Here is a 17,122-nt window from a genome sequence, read left to right as displayed (position 1 = left end):
CTTTAGAAAAGTTGAGGCAAATAGCTAAAAGGCATTGCAAAAATATCAAAAAAAAAATTTTACATTTCACATTTTTATGCCGAGACAAATAAAATATGTTTTTACAATGCAGCATAGTTTTAAGCGCCTAACACAGCTTTAAATTTTGTCTTATATAACACACTAGTTGGCGAAAAATTCGCGCATTTAATTGTAAGCCTCTGCGTGTGCTAGTGTGTTGGTGTGTTGGTTGGCCATAAAATTTTGGCAAGTTGCCAAAAATTTAGCTCTTCCAAATTTCCAGCCAGCTGCGACCACAATGGCCGTCGTCAATGTCGCTTGCAGCATTGAAACATATTTTTCGAATGGCTTTGTTGTTTTCTATGTTTCTAGCCTTGTGCTACTTAAATAATTTATGCAGCATACACAACTTTTAAACACACGTATACCTGCATACATTTTTGTACGTGTTCACATGGCTTTGTTTTCGGCTGTGTTTGCCCACATACACTTATAGAGTTTGTGCTTTAATAGCAACAAAGCAAGTGAAGAGACAGTAAATTCATTGAATTTGTTGCCTGCTACACATACCATTAATAAACACACATATACACGTGTTATTTAATGCTGTGTGCGCCGAAAAGCTTGGTATTTAATTTATGTGTGCTCTTGTGGCAGCCAACATGTTGAAAAGAATATTCGTGCTATTTAACTGTGGCCGCACATGTCACATGAGCACATGAATAATAGAGCACAACCCGAAATCGCTCTAATGTTAATAATTCAAGTACACACAAAAGCGCTGATAAAGTAGCTCTTTACAATATTCATTCAGGCATTTATTTGTACATATGTAATGTGGGAATTTCTGCGCTAACACAAAGCGACAGCAGGAATTATTGATTAATGGTGGTTGGGTGACTTTGTTTTTAGAATAAAAAAATTTTCTGAATTCAAAATGTCGAAAAAGAAGAGTGAGAGAAGCAAAAAAAATTTAATTGCATAATTTCAGGCGCTTTATCATATATATGACTTTTTGACTCTGTATAAAAAATTTAGATTTTTTAGTTGAAAAATAATTTTTGAGAGAAATTTTGCTGCAAAAAGGACAACATTGAAAGCTTTTATACATTCCATTATTTTAAAATGAAATTAAGAAATTGAAAAATATGTCGAAACGTTTAAGGGGTATTACGAAAATCAGCGAGATATCACTCCCTTGGCAGCTTTATGTAAACAAACCCTATATATTATATACAGGAAAACAATTATCTATTATCAAATCTTAAAATTTAACTGAAGACCTTATATTACCAAAATTTAAAATTATATAATTGTGTTTTTTATTGAAAATTTAGCAAATATATTTAAATAATATCTACTCGAATTAGACGCAGCACCTGAAGTCTGTACGAGTTATGAAAAGATATTATTTTTTGCTCAAATAGCACTTGACTAACACGTTATTACTTATGCCCTCTGACTTCCTTTTAAATAAATGAATGTATTATAAACATAACGCTTTCCATATTTGAATATGTTCTTCCTCTTTATATAGAATATCCTGATATCTTGAATATGTTCGGTATCTCTAATAATCGTTGCCTGGGATTTTTCTTAATTTATGCCAGTATTAATTTCAACATTTTTCCAACTAACCTCAATAAAAGATACTTAAAAACGTTCAGAAATATCTCGATAGTCAAAAATAGTTATAAGTTAATTGAACGCCTAAGAGATGCCACGAAAAAAGTTGCAGCCACTCTGACACCGAAATTGAAATGAAACTTTTTTAAAATACAGTATATCATTTTTCACCAATGGAAACCGAGCATAAAATACCAAAAATTCAAAATAAAATCTTTACAAATTTTAAAATGTTTAAAAATGTTTTTTAAATTTACATTTATTTATATCAATACTTGACTCAACTGTAATAATGTTACTTTAGCTTTATTTAAACTTAATTTTAATTTAGTTTTCATCAATAATCCTGCTAATAATCTTTAATTGCTTAAAACAATATTTAAATACATATAACGAACGCCTAAAAGATGCCACAAAAATAAGTTGCGTCACCTCTGGCAGTAAATTTAAAATACGGTATGGTATTTTTCAACAATACATATTAATTATAAAATACTAAAAATTCAAAATATGATATTTTCAAGTTTCAAAATTTTTCAAATTTACATTAATTTTTGTCAATACTTGGCTGAACTGTAATAATCTTACTTTAACTTAATCTAATTTCAACTTACCTTTTATTTAATTTATATATTTTTTTTATGACGGCCGTCTAAAAGATGCAAAAATAATCAAAACCTTAAGCCATACTCATCATACAAGCAAGTGAAACCCATTTTAAGCCAACGATAACAGTTAATTCGTACTAAAAGAAGCTGGCTTGTAAGCTAAGATTTACTGTAAGAAGGCACTGCAAAGCAACTCAAAAAATATGCAACTACAAATTTTAAAATTTACAAGCTATTTTTAGCCATATTTGTCTTTTTTTCAAACATTTTTCTCCTACAACTACTACTTCAATTTCCAAATTCTCTTCTAATATTCGTGGTTTACTTAAAGCTATTCTCTGTCAAATATTTTGCTTACTAATCTCTCACTTTTTACGTGTAAAATGACATAAATACAAAATAGCAATAAAAAGCAATTATTAGAAAAAAAAATTATAATTAGATTCCATATAGTTGATATCAATTCGAGCTGAATTGAAAACTGAAAAATTGAATTTAAATTGAAAGATGCTTTTTTATAGTATCAAATCTATATTTTCCATTTTCTGATCACTTTTTATACACTTAAAGTGTATATGAAGGCGCATCAAACAGATCATTAAACATCAAACTTATCAAATTTCAAAATTCTGCAACAACTGCCATTCAACCACATATTCCTACACCCAAAAACACAAATTTAATCAGTAAATTGCAACCAATCATTCTAACAAGAATTAAAATAAATAAAATTACGAGTTAGTTTGTGCGCCGCAAATTATGCAATAAATTAAAATGCTGCGCACGAATGGACTAAATTGAATTTGCTTTGGCATACGTGCTGGGTACATAATGCGCCTCAAATAATTTCGCACCAATTGCTGTTTGCGTATGCGAGCAATTTGCAGTGCAATTTTAATTGTCACCGTTTTTACCACATAATAAATGCCACCAATTTATTTACATACTATTTGCAGTGATTTTCAATCGACAATCAGGTTTTTTTCATGCATGCGCTCGCGTGCTTGTAAAGCGCGGCAGCTGGTGAAAATCGTAAATAATTCGGCATTTTCGCTGCAAATTTGCATAAATTCCTTTTCAATTCAGCGATATTTTATTGCGTTTGCAGTAAAATAAAAGTGTTGCATAAACAAACGCGTTGTGGATGGGTTGTGGCGCTTTTTGTTGCGCTCTTTGTATTACAGAGGAAATGTTTTCAAAATGTATGTGAATTTTCATTGTGTGTACATGGAGTTATTAATAGTTTTTATTTTAGTGCTGGCATTGTAATAAATTGGCATAAAATTCGCGTAAATTGGCGTAGAAATAGAAATAATATTCGAAGTTATGTTTTTATAGCGTATTTTATACTAGTCAACCAAAAATTTAGCAAAAAGGGTGTTTAGTCATACTTTTAGTTTAGATTTGCCCGCTTTTGGGAGCCAAAAAAAAAAAACAAAAGATTTTCGAATATTTTTTTAACTATTATAATTATGAGAAACTCTAAACTTTAAAATATATCAATCGAAAATTCGGCGAAGAATTGGGAACCATAAAATATATTACAACTATATATGAATAAAATAATGATTTTCACGTACTTCGTAAAGAAGTTTTCGAAGTCAAAGAAACTACCGAAAAAGCTTGTCAAAATTTATGAATAAGTCCATCTCTTACAGATTTGATGTAAGTTTTTTAAGGTCAAAAAATCTGAGGCTTAGACAGAGTTTCTTAGTTAAGCATGAAGAAATGAGAGTCAGAAAGAATTGGCTAAGCTTGCTGGTTTTCGAATTTATCATGAATAACCATATTATTTAATATATTAGAATCACTAATTTTGTAGCATAAGCCGCAGTTATCAGCTCTTCCATATTTCATACCAGACTGCAAGAAAACCAGCTATATTTTGATGTCTTCCTGATAAAATTTTTCCTCGAAAGCTGAGTATGCTTTGCTGAAACTAGAAATAAGATTAGCCAGCATTATTGCTGCACCTTTGTTCTATTTGAAAATTGTGAAATATATTTTGCTTGATGTGCCTACAAATTAAAAACGCAAAAGTCCAAAGAAATATTTTTCAAAACTTACAAAAACAAAACAAATATTTATAAAAATAAATAATTAGCAAAATTAAATAACACTGAGCTTTTTTAAGCTTTAGAGCTTTTACTAAATTTTAGAGCTTTCACTAAGCTTTTCACACCACAACATACAAAAGAAATTATAAAAATAAATCCTTAGCAAAACTAAGTAATATTGCGTTTTTGTACACTTTAGAGCTTTTACTAACTTTAGTGCTTTCGCTAAGCTTTAATAATGAAATGAAAATAAATTCTTAGGATAATTAAGTAATATTGAGCCTTTTTGAGCTTTAGAGGTTTTAGTAAACTTTAGACCTTTCACCAAGCTTTTCATTTCATAACTGCAATCCAATTTTTAGTAAATAGCACTATCTTGAATACCATAAGACTACAAAATACCGCTAATAAGTCCATTAAAATAAATGTTAAAGCAATATAATGATATTTAACGGTTTTGCACAAATTGCGCTGCAATCGAAAACCAATCGAACGCATCAGGGAGACATGCTTTAAATTCAACGAAAGCGAGCGAACAAGCGAAAAACAAACTAACAACATTACAACTATCATTGATTGCCACTGGCACACATTTACCAAAACCGTTACGAATCATTGCGATTGCAGCGTGTGTGCCACAATGCATTTGCCACTTGCCACCAGCAGTAGAACAACTAACAGCACAAGACGTGAGCTGTGCAATCAACGCTACCACAAGAGTTTTCATGACGATGACACGTCGAGGGTTGTTAGTGCCAGCCAAAATACATACAAAATTGTATATAGATACAGCATATATGCATTTATATGTAAATATGTATGCTTTTACAAACGCTTGAAGCGCACACATACAATACATACACACTGCCACTTATGCAAATTGAAAGTATTTGCTGCCTTTTCGGCTTGCTTTCATTTGTATGTGCCACATGTTATGTTACTCACACAAAGGAGAAACCAAAAATGCTTGCCGCATATTGCCTGCAATGCCATGCAATAGAGCATGCCACAATTGGCGCTGAAAATTGCTGGCTTAGCTGCAAATTTGCATGCGCCAACTGTGGCAGCACTTGAGTATTTGCATTGTTAGTGGCAGCATTGATTGGCAGGCGTATTCGATTGCTATTGAATTTGTGTTTGTCTCTTTCTTTGACGCCACATATTTACTTACCAGCGTTGACATTGAAAGGCTGCGCACGTTTGCTTATCTGTGTTGAAATTATAGCAACAAATCTTTGCAAGATATTTTATGTTGCCTCATGAATGCACCCAAATCAGCTATTGTGATTATTCAATGAGCGTAGTATGACAAAAGAGAAATTTATTCTCTGCATATTATTTATTTTTAGTGCTTACTGTTGTGACCTTGTCATTTGTTTGCAATATATTTTTCGAATTTTACAAATGACGTCACAAATACTTAGAATTCCTGTAATGACTACATATAATGCAATTTATGTTTAATCAGAAACGTTAATAGAATCTTATGAGGACTAGTAATGACTTGTTCAATTCGTAGTTAAACTGAATTTTAAAGACTTTTTTCTGTGCCATTTTTTTAATTTCCTGATAAATCAGAGGCTATATTTGATATTTAGATATCAGTGATATTTTGTTATGACTTAGACTCTCTCTTGTTAAGTATCAATTAGTTTATGTACTTGGATAATTTTCTGAAGAAATTTTGGTTTGGCAGTCCTAAGCAGTATTTTCTGATCTTGCACAAATTCAAAATATGAAAAAAATATTTATCAAAACAAATCCTTGGCAAAATTTGACAAAATTTAAAAACGTAGTGCTTTTCTAAGCATTAGAGGTTTAAGTAAACTTTTGAGCTTTCACTAAGCTTTTATTGCATGGTGTAAAAAGAAAATATATGTTCAAAAGGAGGTATAAAAAATTATCATTATGATAAATTAATATTTTTGTTGAGGAGACAGCCTACAACGTTCAAATAATTTTGAGGAATATTGTAGAGCTGACAGAAATCAGAGTTGGTAAAAATCCGATTACGTTTACATTATGTATATCCCAGTGTTTTTGTTGTTGTTGTACTAGCGACAGCTGAGCTAACAGTCCTTGGCCGGATAAAAATCCGGGTCTGTTCCGGTTACGTAGACCACACTCTCGTAGATCGTAGTCAATTTTTCTTTAAACGTTAACAATATTCGGTTCAGCAAGTTTGAAATTAAAGCTAAATAAAAAGTATCTATTCTATTATAGCAATTTATATAATTTACCTATAAAACGAATAAAGCATTAAGGTAAAATTTACAAATGAAATTTTATACATTAATTGAATCAAAAGCAGAGGTCTTGAATAAGGTATATTTTCTTTCTTCTACGTTGTAAACTATTGTTCAGTAATTGAATCGCAAATATACTTGCATGAAGCTCCAAACGGGAAATTTAACGTCTGCAAAATTCTTCGCTTGTAAAAGGAGTCTTTGATCTTAATTAACGTAATCGAAATTACTATCTATTTCGTGTTTTTAATTAACGATCTTATGAAAGTTCTACCATAAAACTTTTCTATTGAAAAAAATATGCGCACACTAAAATCTCAGTACCTTCAAATAATGCAACATTAATGATGAAATTACTGCTCGTACTACTAGTACTGCAACATGTGAAATAGCTTACTTTGTTTCGCAAAGGATATGTAAGAAATAAACACTAATGAGTTTCAGCATTTTCAGTGCGATATAATCGCCTGTTTACCAGTATTCCGCAGTTAAAGCAAAGTTTAGCAACTTTTTTACGACAGTTTCATTTACTGCGCTCGAAAGCTGTCGACTAAAGCTATGACATTTAGTTAAAAACTCATTGAACTGCAGCTACAAGCACTGGCTAGCGCTGGCTAAGAGCGTAAAAACAACTTTGCAGTGCAGGTAATTTAGCCGCAAGAAAGCTGCGAGCAGCCAGCAAGTCAAAAAGGCACGCAACAAAGTGCTGTCACACAGGAAAGCGCGAGCGATGCGGGAAATAAAAGAGTTACATTGCGCTGCGCGTTGCGTTGGTTGGGCAAAAATGTTAGCGAAACTTAAATATGCGTGCGTAGCAAAAGCGAGCGCAAGCAGTGCATGCCGCATTACAAGCAGTAAACTTTAATTAAACGTCGCAACGCTCAGCTGCGCACAGCGGCAAAGCACACAAACTGCCAAAGCGCCGCGTTCTAGCCAGCTGACCACAGTGTGTCTCCCGCACACATCTCAAACTTAGCGCTGGAGATTTGGCGTAAAGTGCCAGTGAAAGCGCTTGGCAGCTCAGTGCAAAGTTTTCGCAGCAAATTTACATTTATGCAACGAGTGTGCGCGGGCCAACAAGCGCAAGCGTAAAGAAGCGCAACAAAAGTGCAACTGAAGTGCAGTTCAAAAAGTAATTTTTACGCTCATGTACCAAATGTGCGCTATCTTCGCCGCTACGCGCTAGAGTTGCGCAGCTGTTGGTGGCAGGTGTTGCCTTGGCAGTGGCGGCGCTGTGGTACAGCAGTGCGTATGATGAACAGTTTGTTGAGTGGTGTGCGCACTTGTTTTATGTACTCTGCTGGCAGCGTTGTGGCAAGTGGCAAACATTTGCTGATGCATTGTTGACAGCAATGGCGATGGCTCCCGAAGGCTATGGGTTATAGCAACTAAAACTTAAACAAAAGCGCTTACAGCTAAGCAGAGTGTAAACAGTTTGACTGACAATGCAATTTGGCCCCGAAATGTGTGAAGCACTTGTTGAGGGCGGGGCGAACGGTAAACTGTGCAGAAAATTGGACAACTTGTGAGTTTTTTTCTAAGCTAAGATGTGAATCATAGCACGAGCAGCAGCGCATATTTATATAAGTTGTATCAGCTTTAAAATTGGTTGGGAAGCTATGAATATTTATTGAGTGTGCTTTATAATAGTAAGATACTCGTATGGTAGCAAAGCATTATATATATATTAATATAAAAATATATTACCACTTTTTTACAAGACACCGCTTTTTTCCTTAATTTTTTTCTTTTAAAGAAACCATTTTTGTTCTCTCACTCAAATCCTCTAATCCCGCGACTTTACAAGATTGCTGCGGGTTCCTTCCTTTCAGTGAACATACTTTACCGACTAATGTACTTTATATACATATATTAACCAGAAGTTAGCCAAAGTGCATGTCTGAACGACTTGCAAGGTTTCTCCGCATTTTCCCACAAGTTAGCAGAAATTAGAAGAAAATAAAAACTCTAAGCAGGTTTAGTGCGAAAAAGAAGAAAACATATATAAAAGCAACAATACGACTAAAGTACAGTTAGTACTTAGTTCATAGTTTACAACAACTGTTTAGAGACTTCAGCTTAACGTTGGTTTCTGTTTACTAATTCACTTCTAGTTTCGTTGCAATAAAAAGCAATTGTCATTATAACAGCAATCAATTTCAGTCTCTAATTTTTTCAGTTACGCTAAATAATACATAAATTCACTGCAGTTAGTAGTTTCTCAAGTTTAGCTAAATAAAAGCAGCTTTGGCTATTTCGCTGCTTTAATTCTTCTAATACTCGCATTAGCATTCAGTTTTAATAAGATTTCTTCTGGGCAACAAAAAACTGTTTTTAAAGCTCTCTGCTCGTTCCTTTTCAATACCCTCCTTTCATATCTCTCTTCGCCACATTTCCTCTTCTGCGGCTTTATGCTTTGGTCTTAATACACTTGTGTGTAGTTGTGCATTGTTTCATGTCCATTGAAGTCCCGTTGAAAATTCCTCTGAGACTATCAGCCATATTCACAAAAAAACTAAGCTGACAATGAAGTGACTGACAGCGAACAACAGATTGCTCTCAGTAGTGATGGAAAATTAGTTAGCAGAGTGTATGATTATAAGGATGTTGTGATGAATCGGTTTATATAGGGGAGCATAAAATGAGTTAAGAAAACTTTAAGCGCAATTTTTATTAAAAAAATAAGAAATGTTTAAGAGAATGCAATTTATTTTACGGGAAGAGCTCACCATAAAACTGCTTATCTGTAGAAACTATGGTTAATATCCGTCATAAACACCGTTTAATAAAAAGATAGCGTCCTTTCTTTAAAAAGATACAGATTTTTTTATACACTTTTATGCTATAAGAAAAGTTGTTGTGTTTTTCAAATGCGTAGCATTTCCTCTTTGTAGCGTTTTAGCGCGCAGCGTTTCACCTTTGTATGCCATTGAAATTCTTAAAAATAGTTTTAAAATGATTGTAATTTTTTTATCGATAATTATCAGTTATCGACAAATTTCGCAAAAAGCTATTGTTTGTTTTGTTCATTAAATAGGTTTTGAGGCTTAGTAAACAAATAATATTGAATTAATTATAATTTATTTTTCGATAATTATCATTTATCGATTTAATTGATTATCTATAAATTTCAATAAAAAATGTATTTCGTAAGTGTTGAACATTGGTAATTATCGTCTATCGATTATATTACTTATCCATAAATTTCGATAAAAACTATTGAAAGTTATTCGAAAAAAAATTATTGATAAAAAGTTTTGCAGCTAGTAGACAACCACACCTTTCAAAGTATTTCACAAATATGAGGTTATGTTAGCTTCAAAAACCTTTAGAATTCAGGGCAATACATTTATATAAATACTTGAAATTGTATATGTCATAAATTCTGGTAAAGTCTAACTTTAATTATTTCTAGCTACTATTTTGACTTTTAAATTTTAATTTAGAAAATTTGTACTTTACAAAAACTAAAACAATTTCTTATTCCTCAAATACTAACGCAAGCTCACAAACTAGTCAAGAACTGGCACATTGCTGGTAATCGGCCTGTATGAGGTAGCAAACCTGCATAAGCTGAAGAATTTCAACACATTACTTTCTCGCTTCAATCAAGCTAAATGCTAACCGCAGCAATAATGTGCCTTAAAATTTACGATTTTTCAGAGTTAACAACGAAAAAACGAACGCCAAGTGAAGTGAAGCACAACGCTTTACACCTTACCTCACACTGCTACATAGCCATAGCACTCAAATGCCAATAAAGTCAGTGGCCACAACAGCGTTGCCACCAACATTTTCATGTTTATTAACTATTATATAATACGTTATTGACAAGTTGACAAGCACAATGCGGCAAGCACGCACACCACCCAACGCCAAACGGTACAACAACGATGTGGCAACCTGCAATTTGCTTCAGCCTTGCTGTCACTATTTATGGTATACAATTATAGTTGTTGTTGTTGGCTTCTTGTTGTTGCAGCACGTCAATATGCGTGGCAATCACTCAGTCATGCAACAAAATGTCGATTGGACGTCAAGCGCATAGCAATGCAGGTCGAAGAAAAGACGAAACAAGAACAGGCCAACAACCAAAATGTAATCGTGAGTGACAGCAAAGGTGAGCAGCCACAAGAGTTGCCGCTGAGATGTATTGGGTGAGCGACGAAAGTTTTCAAGCAATAAATTGGCAATAAAGTGTAACCAAGTTAAGAGCCACAGAACTTAACTGAGCTGGTCAGCAGCTGACTAGGTCGCCTAAAAATGCTGCTTGACTGCTATTACATGCCTCCTTGTGCTTGCCACACTCAAGTCAACTGAATTGGAAAGGAAAGTGATTGAGCTGCCATAAGGTGGAGCGCATAACTGGACGACAAAGGCAGCAAAACGGTCGTAACAATAACGGAACATTGTTGGTTGCACAGCTACAAAGCAAGCAATCTTATACTCATGCTCTTACACACACATAAAAGCAATAGCAGCTATTGTTGTTATTATTTTCAAAAGCAATTTAACAACAGCCGCCATATGAAGTATATTAAACTCACAACCACAGTGAATTATAACGGTAAACGACAATAGCAACAATGGCAGTTAAAAGCTGCACAGCAATGACAACAAAACCTGCGCTGCAATGCATGCACAACAACCACACACACACATGTGAATTTTGCGCCCATTTTAAATGGCCGGAAAGTCAGTCAGTGCGTATGAGTAACCACTGCGTTGCTAAGTGCACTTAACAACCCATCACACACCTCTAAACACATAGGCGCGGATACAAATCGTGCTTTGAGCGAAATATAGACTCGACAAAACTTTCCCATTAAATTGGTTTTAATATTTTCGAACGAACTTTCTACTTGCCACAAAACGCCCCACAGCTGTGGCGGTATAATTCGTCAATTGCCTGCGCTCTGATTGCGTCACAGCGTGGCATGCATGCCATTCAGCTCACTTCAAGTGGGCGAGTCCACTTATTCTATTTACCGCTTTGTCTTTGCAACCTCCCACAGTAAATTTTCCCGTCAATTTTTAATGATTCGAAGCGGGGATGATTCGTGCCATTGGCTCTAACTGACAAACAACGCCAGCAGTTCTGTCAAACTCATAGCATTTTGTTGTTTTGCGTACTTTTTCTCATATTTTTTTTGAAATTTAGCGTTTCCTTCCAACTCGCTGTCCACTTTAATGACGCTGGTCAATGCCGACATTCTAGTTGCAGTCGTGCAATCGCGAATAAAAATCATATTGAAGCGCTTTAAGTGAGCTCAGTGCGTTCGAGTTTTTCAAAGGTGTTGCGTGATTTTTGTAAAATGATGCAAGGTGTGTTGGTTGCGGAAAAGTTTACTTCAAATTTGCAGTTTTCCGATTAAGTATTTTTCATTTTCGCAAATATTTTTCTATGGCTTCTGTGAGGTATTTAAAAGCTAGAGTTTTCATAGCTTGCTTTGAGCAAAATAATAATTAAAATACCAACTAACATTGCCAATGGTTCCAAGTTAAAATTTTGCTCACAACCATTGTTGAGGGCCGTTAATATTTAGATATTCAATCACTAAAACGTTAAAGAGATAATCTATTGTGTCTTTCGAAAATGTGTTTTTTCGTATTACGCTATATTTTCTGGTAATTATGGGCTTATTAAACCAAGATTTGCGTTTAAAACTGAAAGGTGTTATAGTTTAATCTCATTTTTTTTAGAAATTAACAGAAAACTGCTTTTATTATTAATTTTTTTTTTCAAATCTTATATCTGGAAAATCGGCAATTAATCTAATTAATGTTTTTAAATAGCTTCTTTTTTAAGTTATTATTTCAACGAGATTGATCAAATTTTTCTTTCAAAGCTCTTCTTTCGAAATTTTTGCTTTTCGAAATACTTTCCTTTTGTGTCTTTTTTTTAATTTTTAATTTAATCAATGATTTTTTAAATATTTCCTTTTTGAAGTTATTATATCAACGAAATAAATCTTATTTTATTTTTCTTTGAAATTTCTGTTTTCGAAAATACCGATTTTCGATTTTTTTTTTATTTATTTTTTTAAAATTTGCTCTTTTTGTAAATGTTATCTGACATTGTAATTTAATTTTTAATTTCTAGTTAATAAAATATTAAAAAAAATTTAATTTATTAAAAAATATTTTCAGAAAATTTTCTCAAAAATTTTTGTAATATACAGATAATTAATTAATGATTGGTACCATTAACAAAAACTGTTAAAATTACGCGCTTATTCTCAATTAATTAACAGCTGCCGCTTCTTGAAGAAATGTGTACTTCAATTGTCCCTAAGCACAACTAAACTTTAAAAAATATTTATAATAAAAGCAAAGTCAAACTTTCAAAAAATTTCAAAAATAAAAAAAATCGAAAGAAATTAACTAAACTTTAAAAAATAGTTATAATAAAAGCAAAGTCAAACTTTCAAAAAATTTCAAAAATAAAAAAAATCGAAAGAAATTAAAAAAAATATATATATTTTTAACATTAAAAAATAAATTTTAGGAATGAAATCAAATTTTAAAATTAAAAATTTATTTTAAGAATTAAATTTAATTTTTAAATTAATTTTAATTTTTGAAATTAATATTTTTAAATAATAAAAAAATAATAAAAATAATTTTTGATATTAAAATTTTTTTTATATATCTCTCAATACTCAAAAGAAAAAATTCAATATTTTATTTGTTTTTATATATATTATTTATAATTTTTTACTACACTCTACTTCTTAACATTTCATTAAATTGATTATATGTATATATGTACATCTGCCTCAATAGTACAAATACATAACAAAGCATCTTTAACTGCTGTAGGCTTACTAAACTAAAAATATTGAAAGCGAGCAAACAACGTCGTTACATTATTCGCTCTCAAGCTACATTCCATCTCATCAAAGCAACCTCATCAGAGCACCTTGCAAGTGTTGCGCGCATTCAAATCATCTGTGGCGCGACAGCGGAATGCCTGCCGAAATTTCACCGAATTGCGTAAATAACCCTTCAATAGCTGCTTCTGTGCCACGCTCTCGTAATCGCCGCACTCAGTCAGCACTGAGCCGATGTAGTAGAGTTTCGCCATGGATAATTGCAAGCGTCCAGCCGCCAAAAGCGTATCCAAGCGACGCACCAAACGTTCGTTACCCTGCTGCCATTGCTCATAAGTCTGCTGCGCCAAGTGCTGTGCCAACAGCTTCAACAGCAACTCATTCAGATTATATGGCAATTCAGCAGCACCTGATTGCTGTTGCACACACTGACGCAGTATGGCAAATTCACGTTCTGACTCCATGCTACGCCAAGCGCCTGCCGTCTGTGTCGTGCTGCCGCTAGCGATCATATGCTCAGCGAAGCGCTCGCCTACCAGCAGTTGACTTAGTGGTGTGGTTAGATTTTGCTGTTGCAACAATGCGCTAACGCTTACGAAGATGTGCATGAAATTCGCAGCAATTTGTGTGGTGTCCGCAATGCCGACGTTGCCTACGCGCGTAATCAGGCGTTGACTTTTGCCTTGCTGCGCGAGCATGCGTTGCACCTTCTCCAGGTTGCGGTAGAAATTGCGATTGCTGATTTGTAAATTGGCGTAATCGGCATCGAGGCTTTCATCGCCGTTGAGTGTGAGGTGCATGGCACGTCCGAGAAAGAGATGTGAGTTTTGCTGCGACATTTCGTCGATCCAAGCGGTGGGTAGCAGTGCATCGTCGTAAGCGCGTCCAATGTTAGAGTAGAGTTGCGCCATTTGCACCTTGTCCAGATAGGCGTGTTCCACAATGTGTTGGTGCACGGGCTCGAAAAACTGTTTCGCCAACTCTTGGCAGTGCGGGGCGCTTTTGTCTGGGAATGCGAGAGAAAGAACGCTATTATGATCTTACTACCTCAGGCTTATATAGCTACGACTTACCCATCAAGTAATCGATCCAAATCCAGTTGAGCAGTCGCGTCAATGTAGTCTGTTGTAGAAACTGGAAGAGCTTGCTTAATTTGTTCTTCTTATGTATCACCACCATATCTGTCGGTTTCAGCGACTTACCGAGTGTACTCTTGAAATACTTATCCCAATCGATCTGCACTGAAGCGCCAAAGTTCGAAGCCTTAAAATCAACATAATTATACTCTGTGTCGTCTTCTTGTTGCTCGTCTTTCAGTATTTCACGCCGATTTCTTTCGAAAGTCAATATTTCTAAAGCGATCAGTCTACCACGATCCACATCCACACCATATTCCGCAAACACCTCACCAACCAATTGCTCAAATTTGCGCAAAGTTGTGCGCATCACATCCTCCACTTGCAGATAGACGGTACGCTTGTTGGACTTAATCTCAACGCGTTGGGTGAAGAAATAATTTATACCGGCTTCATGAAATGCGCCAACAACATCCATCCAAGTCTTGCCTCGTCGACGTCGTAACATTGCCGCTGAACCATCGATCGCTGGCCAACCACCGCTCTGCTTATACATGAAAGACTCTTTCAGTTCCTCCACGGAGCGCGCATTCTTGCAAGAGTCATAGAATTGTTTTAGCTTGAGCTCAGCATCGAGCAAGTCCTCGTTATTATTGGCGCTCAGAAATTTGTCGAACTTCTCCTGTTCACGCTGCAAACGCGCCTCGAACTGTTCCTTCGTGCTGTTCACGGTCTTGCCACAGACATAGCCGTAGAAGTCCTGGCAGGGCCGCTTGTCAGTATCGAGCCAACGCTCCAGCTCGTATGAGAAGCGCAGCACCTCTGTCTCCACATTCACTTTGGGCACGCCGTTAACGGCGGAGGCTGCTTGCGCGGCGGCTGTGGGTATTGTTGCCGCCATGGCACATGGCGCCAGTAAAATATGCGAAATTAGCATAGCACCTAGTAGCCGACAACATGTTGATGACATTTTCGCACTGGCGCTTAGCAGCTGGTATTCACGAGTAGCACGTAAATTTGTAGGTTGCTCTAAAGGGAGCACGCCAGTTTGAAAAAACCTCACCGCAGTGAACAAAATCTTTTGCTTTTATTTTCTTATTATTCTTTCGAAAACTTTCAAATTAAAATACTTCGCTCCTCTTTTTCTCTCTTATGGCTTTTCCTCTGTCTGTCGATTTGCTGCACAGCACCCTCTTGCAATAAGAAATTTTAATTTCGTTTCGCACTTGTGGCCACAGCTGGTGGTAAGTAGAAGAAAAACAACAGCGCTGCGGATATTCTGATGTCCACCGGCGCGCGTTGCAGCACTTTTGTCCGCGCTTTCGAACGCCTTTTGTGCAACTAATGAGAAATTCCGCACTGAGTTTTTTTCCAGCGACGCCAAAGGGCGAATTTTTGTGGCCTCAGCACCAAAACCGCTTGAAAAACAAAAGCGCAAAAGCAAAAAAAAATCAAATAAAAATTCGAATGCAGTGTGTGGAGAAGCTCAAAATGAGGTTTCCCATCCGCTTTCGTTTTTACGCAAGTGATTTGGATTGTACATCGATATTTTTTCCTTTCTTCACCACAAATACTGCAAAACACATGCAGTGTTTGAGTTAAAATTGAATTTCCGTCGCCTTGTCGCGATTTTGCTGCGGCTCAAATGATACTGAGCAGAGCTCAGCTTTATTTTAGTTGGCTTATTTGGCTTCTTACTACGTGTGTAGGGCACAAACACCCTGACATGTGCATGTATATGTATGAGTCCGTAATGTATGTAAGTATATTATATTTCTAATATTTTTCCGGCCGGTGAATTAGATTAGTTAATTTCATCACTTGCAAAAGCCATCAGAATTGTTTATATATTTTTATTGATAATGCCGGGTTGTCGCAGGTCACACTCATAGTTGATACACACTTCAGGTTTTATTATTTTTCGTGCGCTTTAGGTTTGAGTCGATTATATTTCTATATATAGCATATTTATGTATCATGAATCACAGTGAAGGCGCTTTTCAGATTTTCTTATGACACAGAAATATTCATGGAGTGAAACGCTGTACGAAATTGTACAAATTAAGTTTCGATAAGTTTTTTTAATTTCATCTAATTTAATTTAATTTAATTTAATTTAATTTAATTTATTTTAATTTAATTTAATTTAATTTAATTTAATTTAATTTAATTTAATTTAATTTAAATTTAATTTTAATTTTTTATTAATTTAATTTAATTTATTTATATTTTTATAATAATTTTTATTTATAATTTTTTAACCCATCTGGTCACATATCACCCCAGCCTCATTAAAATTCAAACATACTCACATATGTATATGTATACTTATCTTCTCGTCGTACTCTGTCTACACAAAATTGATAAGAAAGTAATAAAAATGTCTCAAATGTAAAAAAATTAAAAAACGACAATGTAAACAATCAACCCAAAAAAACTGATCTTGACCGATATATCGCAATGTGATTGTGGAACATGTCTACGCAGTTCACATGGTGCTGATAAGCGCTCACCAAATAGTAACCACATGCACTGTAACAAATATACACATATAAATATATAATATATATAAATTTAGGTATACATATATGCATGCGTGAAAGCCGTTAGCTGATATTTAGCGCTTATCGCAACCAAATTATGCTTGTAAGAATTGTATTATGTCGTGAATATAAC

General features: G+C 34.5%; 2 protein-coding genes across 8 annotated transcripts in view; one reads left to right on the top strand and one right to left on the bottom strand.

The window, feature by feature from the left end:
* Positions 1-17,122, top strand: part of LOC120766575 (complexin) — a 215,084-nt gene that overhangs the window by 152,754 nt on the left and 45,208 nt on the right. Inside the window, exon 1 of one of the 7 annotated variants that reach the window (XR_005704607.1) lies at positions 11,760-11,862. The exons of the other annotated variants lie outside the window; for them this stretch is intronic. The gene's annotated coding sequence lies outside the window, so the exon portion shown is untranslated. Of the gene's footprint in view, positions 1-11,759; positions 11,863-17,122 lie in introns of those variants that run through there. 7 annotated transcript variants of the gene reach the window in all.
* On the bottom strand, positions 13,220-16,079 carry LOC120766572. The gene is made up of 2 exons (XM_040092164.1): positions 14,444-16,079; positions 13,220-14,376 (listed from the first exon to the last, which is right to left on the bottom strand). The coding sequence occupies exons 1-2, from the start codon at positions 15,414-15,416 to the stop codon at positions 13,451-13,453; spliced, it is 1,899 nt and encodes a 632-aa protein (XP_039948098.1). The 5' UTR covers positions 15,417-16,079; the 3' UTR covers positions 13,220-13,450.

This window comes from Bactrocera tryoni, chromosome 1 (genome assembly GCF_016617805.1).
Source record: "Bactrocera tryoni isolate S06 chromosome 1, CSIRO_BtryS06_freeze2, whole genome shotgun sequence".
In the NCBI taxonomy this organism is placed as follows: Eukaryota; Metazoa; Arthropoda; class Insecta; order Diptera; family Tephritidae; genus Bactrocera; species Bactrocera tryoni.
This window is presented reverse-complemented; position numbering and strand designations above follow the sequence as displayed.

What these genes read in the sequence shown, in the direction of transcription:
- LOC120766572 (XM_040092164.1), bottom strand. Translation starts at nt 15,416, where the DNA reads ATGTCATCAACATGTTGTCGGCTACTAGGTGCTATGCTAATTTCGCAT. An exon ending in TTGGATCGATTACTTGATGG is followed by an intron (nt 14,377 to 14,443) that starts GTAAGTCGTAGC and finishes TCGCATTCCCAG; the next exon opens with ACAAAAGCGCCCCGCACTGC.